At 46.6% G+C, this 13,740-nt stretch overlaps 1 protein-coding gene across 2 annotated transcripts in view; it reads right to left on the reverse strand.

Moving 5' to 3' along the window:
- Positions 1 to 13,740, reverse strand: part of MED15 (mediator complex subunit 15) — a 672,261-nt gene that overhangs the window by 349,146 nt on the left and 309,375 nt on the right. For both annotated transcript variants that reach the window (XM_069619881.1, XM_069619882.1), the window contains exon 7: positions 10,987 to 11,283. In XM_069619881.1, the coding sequence (XP_069475982.1) occupies positions 10,987 to 11,283 (297 nt within the window). The remainder of the gene's footprint in view (positions 1 to 10,986; positions 11,284 to 13,740) is intronic.

The raw sequence follows: 13,740 nt of genomic DNA on the forward strand, positions 1-13,740 counted from the left end.
GAAAAGAAAAGTCCTTTTCTTCTTCTTGGGCCAGCCCGAATTCCGTACAAGCCCTGGCCATCATGGTGTGAAATGACCCAATATCGTCTGGGGGAGACGGCTGAGCCGGGCTCCTCAGGGTTTCCAATTCTGCTTCGGACTCCCAGGTTGGATCCCTGGAGGGGGAAAGGGAGACAACCGACGAGGCTCCGCTGTCCGAGTCCAAATCCATCAGTTTCCCTTCCTCGCGGCGTGGGGCCCGAGAGGTTTGCATCCGGCGGCACTGCCGCGGGGGTTGAAGGCGGTGGTCGACGAGACGGGCCCGGGTTGTCGATGACCGACTGTCCGGAGTTGCTCGATGTAGTCCGTCATCAAGTGTCTTCAGCAATGTTTGCAGCGTGGACAAGACTTCCAATGAGAAAAGTGACTGCGGATTGAGCAGACAGGTAGAACCCGGAACGCTCCCTGACAGAGGCTTGGTAACTTGTAACCCCAGGTCTGCAGGGCCAGCTATTCTCACATCCTCATCTCGCGAGGACACCGACAAGGCCTCTTGCTGTAGAAGTGTCTCTGGCAAAATTGGGTCGTATACCTTTGGACGCCAGGCCACTTGCGGGATGTGTCGACGAAGCGATAGTCGGCTCCGTCATCGACGTCAGCATTCCAGAACGGTTGAGGTCAACTGCGTCAGCGGCAGAGAAGTAGTCTATGACTGCCCTACCGTCGACGACTGTGGTGGCCGTGCAGGCTTATGCAGCGTTCCCACCTTTTTCGAACTCGACCTGCGTTTCTCTGCATCTAGACTCAAGGCCGATCTAGGACGATCGCCCGAGGAGGATTTAGATTTTTTTTTTTTGTTTTTCCTCGCTGAAGATGAGGATGAAGAGGCCTTCTTCGAAGAAGTCCTTGGAATGGCCTTCCGATTATTCGCTCTCTGCCGGTGTCGATTTCTTCACCGGTGGTTCCGACGACATTGAGCGGCGCGGGGCCCCTGAAGATTTTGACACTGAGGCCACGCCGCGCGTGGAGCCCACCTCCGAAGGCGGGTATGCCCCCGCTCCGTCGTTCAACCATGCCACAAGTCTGCGACTCCGATCTTTAAGAGTCTTCTGGGAGAAGCCCTTACATATGTTGCACTTGTCTGCCGAATGATGAGGGTGTAGACAGTATATGCAGTCCATATGTCCGTCCCCCTCGTACACCTTCAATCCGCACGTAGCGCACGGGTGGAAAAGCGCTTTTCCCCGACATCAGGAGAAAAACTGCAACAGCACAACCTAACCAAATAGTAGACTACACGAGGGGCTCCCACTACTTTGGAGACAGTTGAAATCTGAAGGGAGCCGCGGGGGCGGGGCCTTTATACCGCTGCGTCCTAGTGGGGGCGTGCGTGCGCGTCCCAAAACGACGTAGATAGGACACGAAAGTGTCGAACATTTTCCTATGGGAAACGGCTTTATAAGCTACCGAGGGTTCCCACTCTGTCAACAGGGAATATTCAAAGCATGTGAATCCATGAAAGATCCAATGCTGGAGAAAAATAAAAGGCATTAAAACAACACAAACTTATATTTATAAGGCTCTACACTTAAATGTCCTACTCTTGTTAGAAGAGATGGGGCTGTGGCAAGCCAGAAAAGGACTCGGACCTGAAGACAGGATTCCTACAGCAGCTATTTTACTTAACGAGAAAACTAATTTCTATCCCTACTGCTAAAACAGGAGTTGCCTTCCTTTCGAACTATACCAAGGTTCGCATCAGTAGTCTAAATAAAAAGTGTCCTTGGTTCAAACCTAGCTTCTAAACTGGCCCTACCACTTACGAAAATACAAAAGAAAGTTCGGCAGAATATCCTGCCTTCGGGTTAGTCTACTCGGACTGCTCTCAGAGTTCCCTAGGAGTCCCTCCTGGATTCAGATTCAAGATTTATCATCTATGGTCTTGTCAAAGTGCAACAAAAAGAAGAGTCTTTACACTTTGGATCTTTTCAGGAACATGAGATCTTCCGTTGCATGTCCAAGGTGTCTTAGGTGGAGGGATACCTCCTTGATACCTCTATACCACTTCGGTTGATTTCTTCTCACGAGGTTCGCGTTGGGTTCCTTTCTTGTTCCCTTCGTCCCACTTGATTCTTGGTAGTGCGCATCAGCCGTTTGGCTATTTTCAATGCTTAGGGTTTTGGGATACCCTCGATCCTCACTGTTACTTATTTACTTCTAACGCTTTGGGCAATTATACCACTGTTATATATTTAATTAAAAGGGAGTGTGGGAGCCCCTCTACCGAGGACCAACATGGGTCAAATACCCTGTTCTATGGAATTACTTCACTCAAGCAGATCTACAACGTTTTAGCTCACTGCATCCTTCAACAAGAAAAAAATAGCAATTTGCATTTGGTTGAAATAAGAGTAGAACAAGTTACTTACCCCCTAATAACGTTCTTTCGACTGGATGTTCCTCCCACATATTCCTCATCTTTGACATGTAATGTCCAGTTTCAACTGCTCCTGAATTATTTTTTTCGGCAGTGGCCTCTGTGCGTCAGTGGCTTCGAGTCGATGTCACTCGAAGGGTATATATAGCCTGTTGGCCTCAGTTCTATTTTTCCCCCTCCTCTTGCAGCAGAGATGTCCATAAAAGCGGGCATGGCAGTACTTCGCATTGGTGGAAAGGAAGCTGTAATAGCACAGGAAATTCCACTGAGGGGTAGGTTGGGAGGGCGACGAGGGATACGTGGGAGGAACATCCAGTCGAACGAACGTTACCAGGGGTAAGTAACTTGTTCTTTGAATGGATTGTGTCCTCCCACGTATTCCTCATCTTTGACAGACTCCCAAAGCAGTATTATGTTTGGAGGAGGGTGTAGAATTACAATTTAAACATTTTCAAGGGCAGAGCAAAGTACTGCTTTGCCAAACGTACCATCCTGAGCATGGGAAGCATCCAGACAATGTTTTGTAAATGTGTGGATGGAAGACCACGTTGCAACTTCACAGATATTTCTAATTGGAACTAACACCCCTTTGAAAGGTTGTAGATGTAGCCATGCCCCTGGTGGAATGAGCTTGCAAACCTTCAAGAGGGTCTTTACCGGTCTGTGGCATTCTGATATTGTGAGAATTACCAATCTAGACAAGGTCTATTTAGAAACAGCCCGACCTAGCAGCTTGTGTGCTGTGTATTCGATTAATAGTTGATCATCAACTCTCAATTTAGACATTCTGAAAAGCTAAGCGCTCTCCTAGAGTCCAACCTGTGGAGTCGTTCCTCTTCCTTACCAGGATGAGGTGGAGGATAGAAGGAAGGCACAACAATTTTCTGACTCAAATGAAAGTCCAAAATGGCTTTTGACAAAAAGGGAGGGTTTGACCCTTAACAGCCCTGCCCTTGTGGAAGACGGTAAAGGGTAGCTTGGATGAAAGTGCCTGCAACTCGCTCACTCTACATGCTGATATCAGAGCTACCAATAGGATTGTCTTGGAGGTTAAAAACCTTAACGGACATGTGTGCAGAGGTTCAATTGGAGCACACATCAGGAATTTCAAATCCAGATTAAGGTCCAAAACCGGAACCTGCAAAGGAGATGGAGGGAACACATTAGTGAGCCCCTTTAGAAATTGAGTCACCAGTGGTATTTTGAAACAGGAGCATTCCTCTGAAGAGCACAAAGATAGATAGCGCTGCCAAGTAGCCTTTGATGGTACTTATCTGAAGGCCCAAATTAGCCAACGATGGAAGAAAAGATAGAACATTCAGAGTTTTACACAGAAAAGGAGCATCATTCGTTTCCTTGCACCAGTTGCAAAACGTATTGCAACGGCACAAAGATTTTATTGCTGGTCTTCTGCCCAAAAGCAAAACCTCCATCACGTCATCCGGAAGGTCCCAATCCTTGCAGCTCAGCCTTTCAGAAACCACGCGTGAAGGTTGAGAGTTTTGACCTCTGGCTAGGGAACCTAACCCTCCACTTGCGAGAGATGGTCCTCTTTGAGGAAGACGCATCAAAAGGATAAATGGACCTGTCCAGAAGGTCCGGGTACCATGTCCTCCGGGCCCAATCCGGGGCAATTAGGATCATGTGTTTCCCGAACCTTCTCAACCCCCTGATCACATGAGGAATGACGGGGACCAGAGGAAAACGTGTACCCGAGTGGAAAATCCCAATCCACCACTGTAACGCTCACCAGACTCCCACGAGGCGCTGGCCTGGTTTGGATTGCTGTGGCCTCTTCTAGGGTGATGCGCAGGACTCGGAAGATGGCATGGACCGGACCCCCAAATCTGGCTTGTCTGGCTCGTAGAAATATCCTTCTGTGTGTGAAAAGTAGGCCTCTAGGTGGCCTGGATGTTGCAGCACGGTCTGCATCAGGTAAGTTCACACCAAGCACTTCTTAACACAAAGTCATCCTTTATGAGCCTGGCGCCTATGGCGCCTGGACTGTTGTCCAACATGAGCCTGGCGCCAAAGGCGCCAGGACTGAGTCCAAAGGGCCCCTACCTGGGGCCGCTGGGACTTCCCTCGGGAACATGTCTGCCTCTGGGGTTGCTGGGCCCGGTCTGGCTCCTTGGGGGTAGACATCATGACAGTACCCCATCCCAAGGCCCCTCCCAAGGTTGTTCTCTTCGGAGGTTTCGGTTTGTTTGGGAATTTCCGGTGGAATTTCTGTATTAACCGAGGTGCATGTACCTGGTCGCTTGGTTCCCAAGACCTTTCCTGAGGCCCATATCCTTTCCAATCAATTAAATAGAAGAGTTTTGACTTTGACACCTTGGAATCTAATATGTCTTTAACTTCGAATTCCAGCTCCCCATCTACTTGAATTGGTTCTGGTGGTTTAATTAGTCTGGTTCCAGGTTGTACTGGTTTCAACAGCGATACGTGAAAAACGGGATGGATTCGCATGTTAGCTGGTAGATCAAGTTTGTAGGCCACCGGATTGATTATAGCTTTGATTGGGTAGGGCCCTACATATCTTGGATTGAAAGTTCGCGGTCCTTTGAGTGGTAAATGTCTAGTCGCTAGCCACACTTGGTCCCCTATTTGGTAAGGAGGTGCTTCACTACGATGTAAATCAGCATTTTCTTTGTACTTTTTCTTGGCTTGCTGTAAATGAGTCGCTGCTTCTTTGAAGGCTTGAGTTATCGTGGAATGCAAATGATCTACAGCGGGCATTTCAAGACTTTGAGGGGAGTCAAGGTCAGAGGTTCGGGGGTGATGGCCATATAAGGTATAAAAAGGGGTTTGTCCCGTTCCAGAATGTACAGAATTTTTATATGCATATTCTGCAATCCAAAGAATGTCGTTCCAATTACATTCAGATTGGTGCAACATACACCGAAGATACTGTTCAAGGGTCTGGTTTGTTCTCTCGGTTTGACATCGGTCTGGGGGTGGTGACTAGTGGATAGTCGTACATCGATTTGTGCCAGTTGACAACACTTTCTCCAAAAATGGGAAATAAATTGGCTTCCTCGATCAGAGACCAGTATGGATAGAAAACCATGTAAACGAACGACATTCTCAAGAAATTCCTTGGCCAGGATGGAGGCTGAAGGTAACCCCTTTAATGGGATAAAATGGGCCATTTTGGAGAAGAGGTCCACAATCACCAGGATAGTTTTGTATCCATAGCAAGGAGGCAGGTCTGTAATAAAGTCCAGCGACAAGGTGTGACAAGGTGCCGGTGGGATGTCCAAGGGTTGTAAAAGGCCGGCTGGTCTTTTCTTTTGACCTTTATTTTGGGCACAAACTCCGCAGGACATCACAAAGGATTTTATATCCTTTCGCCAGGAGGGCCACCAGAATTGCCTTTTGATCTTTTCTTCAATTTTAGCAATACCAGGATGGCATTCCATTAATGTATCATGATAATGGGCAATAACAAGTTCTTGCAATTCCTTATGACGCAGGAATAATCGCCCCTGGAAGTAGGGTAGATCATTATTGACGGAAAAGTGTGAACCCTTTTCACTCCATTCTTGCAAGGCTGTAGTGTAGGGTCTAAAAGTTGTTTAACTCTAGTTTGAACGTCCTCAATAGTTTGTAAAGAGGTCAACCCCAAAAATTCTCTGTTCAGGTATAATCGGTACTGGTTCTAAGCTTGAATTTGTTTCTCCCATCCCAATCCGGGATAAAGCGTCCGCTTTGCCATTCTTGCAGCCAGGGCGGTATGTGATTACAAAATCAAACTCCGCAAAGAATAAAGCCCATCGGAGTTGACGTGATGATTGAGCTTTGGCCGTTTTTAAATATTGCAAATTTCTGAGATCTGTAATCACTGTGATGGTGTGTCTTGCGCCGAGAAGGTAATGACGCCAAGCCTTGAAGGCGGACTTAATAGCTAATAACTCCTTGTCGGTGATTGCATAATTAACTTCAGGAACCGAGAATTTTCTGGACCAAAAGGCTACAGGGTGCAATTGGTTAGTTACAGGATCCCTTTGAGACAGGGCAGCTCCCATGGCTAAGCTGGATGCGTCGGTTTCAACAATGTAAGGGAGATCTGGGCGCGGATGTTTCAGTACAGGTGCGGAAGTGAATTTAGTTTTTAGTTCTTGAAAGGCCTGTTCTGCCTCATTAGTCCATTCGAAGCGTTTATTTTTCCGTAAGAGTGCAGTGATGGGTTGAACCACCCGAGAAAATTCTGGGATAAATCTTCGATAAAAATTGGCAAAACCAAGCATGCTCTGAACACCCTTCACAGAGCTAGGAGATGGCCATTTGAGGATGGCGTCCACTTTTCGTGAGTCCATTCAGACTCCCTTTGGTGTCAGGATGAATCCAAGAAACTCTACTTCTGTGGCATGAAAAACACATTTTTCGAGTTTTGCAAACAGTTTGTGCTGGCGCAATTTCTCAAGAACTGCCTTGACATGTTTTCTGTGATCGTATTCCAAAGAGGAGTAGACCAGAATGTCGTCGATATATACGATGACACAAACATCGATAAGTTCCCGAAGAACATCATTCATAAAGTATTGAAAGGCAGCAGGTGCGTTGCACAATCCGAAAGGCATCAACCTGGTATTCGAAGAGTCCATATTTGGTGCGGAAAGCAGTCTTCCATTTGTCGCCTTCTTTTACACGCACCAGGTGATAAGCTCCCCGAAGATCTAACTTGGTGTATATACAAGCATCTTTTACCTGGTCGAGAAGTTAAGGGATCAGGGGCAGAGGGTAACGATTCTTAATCGTTATTTGATTTAGGGCGCGGTAATCAATACAAGTTCTAAGGTCGCCTTCTTTTTTTGGCACGAAGAACAGAGCTGAGGAAACAGGAGACTTTGACGGGCGAATAAACCATTGGCAAGGTACTGATCTAAATACTGTCGCAAATGAAGATTCTCAGGTTCGGTAAGGGCATAGATCCTACTACAAGGCAGTTGAGCATTGGGTACCAGATCGATTTGACAATCGTACGACCGGTGGGGAGGTAACCTTTCATTCAGCCACGGGCGTAGCATTGCTTGCTCTAATATTTTCAACATTTGCACCCTGACGGCTTCCCATTCAGCCGGTGTTTAATTTTTAGAAGGGCATGCAACCCTTTCAGGGGAATCGTCTGATTAAGTCGACAAAAGGCGACTGTCGTTGCCTCCTCTTCGACTTTTTCGAAGACCATGAAGAGTGGTGGGAACCACTCCTCAACCAAGAAGACTTGGCCACCTTCCTCCGAGGAGAGTCTTTCCTCGACTCGTCGATCGAGGGCCTAGCAGTTCGGGTAGGTGACTTTGGGGATTTTCCCTACCTTGAGATTCCCCTTCCAATCCCTCAAAGCTTTTCCTTTCATGGACCGACACTTGGAACACTCCGTGATATCATGGCTCTCCCCGAGGCACCATAGGCAGATGCGAAGCAGGTCAGTATATGACATTTTTGAGCCACAATCTCTGCATTTCTTAAAGCCAGATTTCGGTGTCGACTGAGTCAAAGACTATATATTTTCGATGATTTTTTTAACATATGTCACAGAAGAGGCGTGCCGGATTTGACTCAACGCAAACTGCTAACAGAAAAACGGAACTGAGGCCAACAGGTGCTGCGCAAGCTATATATACACCCAATTACATCGCTCTCGACAGAGGCCTTCGAAGGACATCGACTTGACGCCATCAACGCATATCGCCCTCTGCTGAAATTTGTTTTACGAAGCAGCTGAAACTGGACATTACATGTCAAAGATGAGGAATACGTGGGAGGATACAATCCATTCGCATTATGAATTGGTTGAAGGAACGTTATATGGCTGAAGTTTGGCCATTAACAGGACAATGTTTAGTCACATTTAGAGGGTTGCCTTGTAGAATAATGATCACGCTCTGATCATTGAATAATCATTAATGTGCACAGTTAAAATATGTTATAATTCCCAGTGGGAACTGCCTCACTCCCCATAGAGGTCTATGGAGCAAAAGCAGCAAAAAGGCAATCTTTACTTTCTAACACTAGTGCTTGATGACAAGAGGTGATGGGTCTAGGATTCCAGGATGCTGGTAATGGGTGGATTGCTGTCCTTTTTTGAGTTAGGGTGCTTATGTTTCTTAAAATATCAGTGTAATTATAATGTTCTCTGTAACTAGTCACAGATGGTACAGACACCAACTCTGAGCCTTTGAGACAGTTCAAGGGTTTTTATTTGTATCTCTGTGGGCCCTGGTGTCATCCCTCTCCATTGTCTACCATGGGATTTTCTCCTTAACCCAGGTGTCCGTAAACATGGTTAGTGCTACCGAATAGTAACCCCTACTATCTAATGGCTGACTGAGACTACAGATGGTTTCCCTGGGTGCAGACTATATACATTCCCCCTCAGGGACGTCCAAGCTTTCCCTAATCTAACTAGAAAGGAGTGTTGTAATGGGAAGTTGGATGTGCCTTGCACCTTCTCTGTGGCATTCAGACTACTTCAGTAATGCACACTCAACCTTTCTCTACACTCACTACTTTCATTGCTAGGCCAATACCTCACCTGCTCCAACAATCACCTCCATAAGCTGCCACTCATTCCTTCCTCCTGCTTGTCTCTAGGGTCCTCCTCCACCTCCACTCCTAAACAACCCACACTTCACGTTTCCTGACCCCTGTTTAAAAGTCCCTCCCTCTGTGCTGAGAGGACAGCTTCCCTGGCAATCCGGACAAGTCTTCTCCACTTTCTCTGCGTGGACTTGCCACCTAACGGCCATAGCGATGTAGGAAATTCAATATCCAAGTTAAATGTTTTCCGGACCGATCCCCAGCACATTCTCTGTGAGTTTGGTAAACCAACCTTAGTGGTTTAGGGGAGGGCGGCTTTCGGTTGGGGGAGTGCAGGGGGCGGGGTTGGTTCCTGCAGTGTAGTGGTGTGAGGTTGCAGCCTGTGTCTGTCTCCCTCTTGCCAGGCTGCTGCTGCGATCAGGTTGCAACAGTGCTGTGGTCATCTCATTGTCTTGTTCTGTTGGTACGTTAAGCAAGCTGGTGTTCTGGGTTTCTACTCCCGGCACTCATCCTTTGGCTTGGCGTTATCTGCAACCAATAGAAAACACTGACGAGCATTTGTACTTTGAGGTAAGGCTGTAAACAAGCATATGCATACAAGCATGCTGGCACCATGGCGGGAGACAGGAATTAAGGCCCTCTGATGCCACTGTCCTCCTCAGGGATGGGACTGGCTGTGTATGGTTTTCTGGTAAGCCTCCCACTCCCGACTGAGAAGGGTTCACATACCCTCTTGACAAGGACAGCAATGCCGTCCTTGTCACACTGGCCCCTGACCTATGAGAAGGCTGTGCTCATAATTGTTGTGAGTTATTTAGCTCTTACTTGTAAGCTGGTTAGCTCGACACCAAGAACTACCCAGACCAACTGGTGCCCTACACACATACCTATGTGATATTAACTTTGTATGTTGGGGAACGTGCACAAAGGAAAAAAGTGCACATGCATGTTCCATTATGCTTTAAAATGTCACTTAAATAATAGAAACAAATGTAAAGTTTGCATTTCATGAGCAGGTTAGCTTAGCGGCAAGCTTATGTACTAGCTGCCGACTGCTGGGTGAACTCCGGTACCAAGGAGTTGCTTTTAACTCCTGCTCCCCAAACCTGAACTTTGACCCCCTGCAGGGGTTAAGTGGCAGTGACAAGGGGATCCTTGTCATATAACAGAAAATGTTTTCATTTACTGGCTATGGGAAGCACCCAGCCACCTTGGTCCCACTAATAGAAATTCCAGAACAAGGCAGGAGTTTTTGTCACAGCCTACAGGAATTGGGTTGGTTGGGGGAAGAGGATGATTGCGTTTCCAAGGCCAGTGAGTCTTATTATAAGTCTGGTTGGACTACAATAAACCAGTTGAACATTACAAGATCACGTGAGGCCACTTTCTGGATTTCTAACCATATTCTAAAAAATAATTTTAAATGTTTTGTCAGCTGTATATTTTGTAGCTAAAGTATGAGCACACCTATTATAAAAAAAGAACATTATTACAGTTATAGTGCATCAGCCTTTCCTTATTGTTTGATAATAGAACAGCATTTATTGTACCTTTAAACCAGTCTACTCCCAAGTGTTTGTCTCGAATGCTCATGACATTTATCACTTGGAGTCAAGAACCGATTACGTAAATGCCTTGTAAGCCAAGTTGAGGAATATATCTGGGCCCCAGAAAAATAGAACAAGAAACATCACCCTAAAATGGTATATCTACGGCTTCAGCATAAGTCTCAGGAGATTCTTCCTGACTGGTACGGAAAGAAGTGAAAAACCAAGGTGTAGACATACCTCCCTGTATCATAGGAAAATAATAAGCATTAATGATGCTGCCGTTACATTGTAGAAAATTAAATCAACACTTTTCCACCCCCATACCTTTCAAACACATCCTGCGATTCTACGAGTGTGGTAAATGACTTTTAGAGGCACCACATGAATCCATGTATACACATTCAGCCTCAATTTGACGAGCCAATGCAATAACAGAACCACAGGGCCACATATAATCAAACAGGCTTACAAAAGGAGTACCTGCAAGACTTGCTGTATCTTCATCTGTTGCTGCTGGGGAGTAAGTGTCACAGGCAAGACCTGCCCAGGAATCTGGCCCGGCATGCCTGGCCCCTGGGGGATCATGGCTTGCCCTGGGACCTGAGATGCAAGCTGCGGCTGTTGAGGTTGCCCCACTTGCTGCTGCAATTGTTGTAAGTGCATTACTTGCTGTGACTGCTGCTGCATTGGTTGTTGTGCTTGCTGTGCTCGTATAGCCTGGACCGCCTCAAGCTGCTGGTGCATTTGAGCAATCCTTTGCAGTTGCTGATGTTGTATCTGAAAAGAAAAGAATAAAGGAGGCATTAACTGAAACAATTCACTGGTGGGGATTAGGTGTCCTAGTGTAAGGAAGGCATGGTATCAACAGTAAGACAACAATTCAAGGGTGTTTTCGAATCCTAAATCTACAGATGGGCGGAAACTACAATCATCAAAAAATAATAATGCAGTCCTAGTGGAGCCTCGTCAAAATCAAAGGGCCTACACTAAAAAATAAAACATTATTGCCAATCCTCACCTCTAAATACAAATAGTGTGGGGTAGTGTTCATGAAAATGAAGTGTTTAAAAACATGATATGTCAAGATGATCAGGCCGTTGGCCTCCTTTACCAACGTTTTCCGCACGAGGCAAGGTGATTCACTAGAGCATAGCACACTCTCTGGCATCTTCGGCACGAGGATTTAGTTTATGTACCAGCATTAGGGCCTTCTGTGCTCAAGTCTCACTGATCAAAGTCTCTTGATTCAGAGGGCCTGATGCATCAAAACAAAAAGTTCCTTTCCCCTTACAAGTTCTGAATTCAGTTGATTCACCCTGGATCCCCCACAGCCGGGCTCTGATCCCTTTTTATAAAACAATCCTTACTTTGGATCCCACTCTTCCAGAATCAGATCCCTTTTTACAGTTCAGAGAATATTCTCTCTCGGGTGACTCATGGTTCAACTCAGATCCCCTCAGCCGGGCTCAGATCCTTGCTATTACACAATTAGTCTCCCTCTGCTGGGCTTGGAGCAATTTCACTTCGTATTAACTATCGAGGACTTTTGAATGTGCAAAAGGTTAACTTGACCCATTGCAAGACTACTTAGATTTCACAATTCCCTTTTACATTTGCCACCTCTCAGTTGAATACCTAATAAAGACCTTTGAATGAGCACCCACGTGGCGCCGGACCACTCGGTATACGGTATCCATCTTGGCTTCAAAGGTTCAGTCACTCTTTTGCTGTTCAATTATATTCACGTTGCTTGTCACATACGCTTACAGTATTCTTTGCAGATTTCTCCATACAATGTTGCCGCTTGCAACCTTGGTTCCAACACAGACCGGACTGCTATCGGTTTCCCCGACTCAACGGCTGTGCTGACTTTACTGGCGCTGCTTTTTTGTAGGAGCCAAGGACAGTGCGCTCCTCCCGCTTTGGCTATTGACGCAGGAGAGTTCTGGTACCTACGACACATAATGCAGGTTTCTTCAGCTTCAATTCCAGGTCTTATCTTTCTTAATCTCGAAGGCTTGTGTAAGTAACGGTTCTTGTCTGAAAAGGTCAAGGGCACTTCCCTTCTTGCAAACCTCTTTGGTCTTGCCGTCTTTCTCTTCGTATTAAACTGCCATCTTGGAACTGCTGCTTCCTCGTGTGCTTTGCCTTGTTCAGAGTGTGCTTTCATGCTGCGCCTTTTATCCGTGTGGGGAAGTGTAATGGAAGTCAGGAGTGTTCAATGATCAGTAATTTCCTGACTCTGCCTGACCATTGTGTTGGGACATGCCAGGTATACGGCTCGGATGTTAGTCCATTTTCTCACAGTGAGCTGTCCGCGAGAAGAACAAGTTATTCTCTTACCTGGTAACGTTCTTTCGATGGGATGGTCCGACGACGTATTCCATATCTATAACAGTAATCACCACAGTTGTGCTGCTTCGGAAACTCTTTCGGCGTCTGCGTCGATGATGTCGATACACTGCCCTCGAGGTCCTCCTCCGACGGCCGACGTCACTGGATGTTATAAGTAGGACGCACGACGCCCGTAGCCTCAGTTGTAGTTTTTTTCCCCAGAACGTGTGGCACCAGTCTGACCACACAAAACCTTGTGGAAACGTAAGCTGCAATCGCATAAGAAATTCTGTAGCGGGGAAGGCAGGGAGGGAGCGATATGGAATATGTTGGACCAAACCATCGAAAGAACGTTACCAGGTAAGAGAGTAACTTGTTCTTCGTGGGGATTGGGTCCTCCGACGTATTACATATCTATGACAGACTCCCAAAGCAGTACCAATGCAAGGAGGAGGGAAAAGAATTTAGAAAAAGAAATTTAGAATGCCCAATCAAATTGCGGAGCAAAGGACCGCCTTTGCAAAGGCCAGATCCTGCCCACGGATGGAATTGAGGGAGTAGTGACGTACAAAAGTATGGACCGAAGCCCAGGTGGCTGCGTCACAGATGTTACGAATAGGAACACCCCTCTGTAGGACAGTAGAGGCAGCCATACCCCTGGTAGAATGGGACCGCAAAACGACCGGTGGGTCCTTACCCGCCAAGCGGTAACATTCGGAAATTGCCAAGATGATCCATCGAGACAAAGTCTGCTTAGTAACAGCGTGTCCCAAATGCCTTCCAGCGTAACCAATAACGAGTTGATCGTCCACTCTGACCCGGGACATGCGTGAAATGTAGAAGCTTAAAGCTCTCCTAGGATCCAGCCTATGGAGCCTCTCATCTACCTTACCAGGATGT

This window comes from Ambystoma mexicanum, chromosome 10 (genome assembly GCF_040938575.1).
Source record: "Ambystoma mexicanum isolate Mex_15411 chromosome 10, UKY_AmexF1_1, whole genome shotgun sequence".
Lineage (NCBI taxonomy): Eukaryota > Metazoa > Chordata > Amphibia > Caudata > Ambystomatidae > Ambystoma > Ambystoma mexicanum.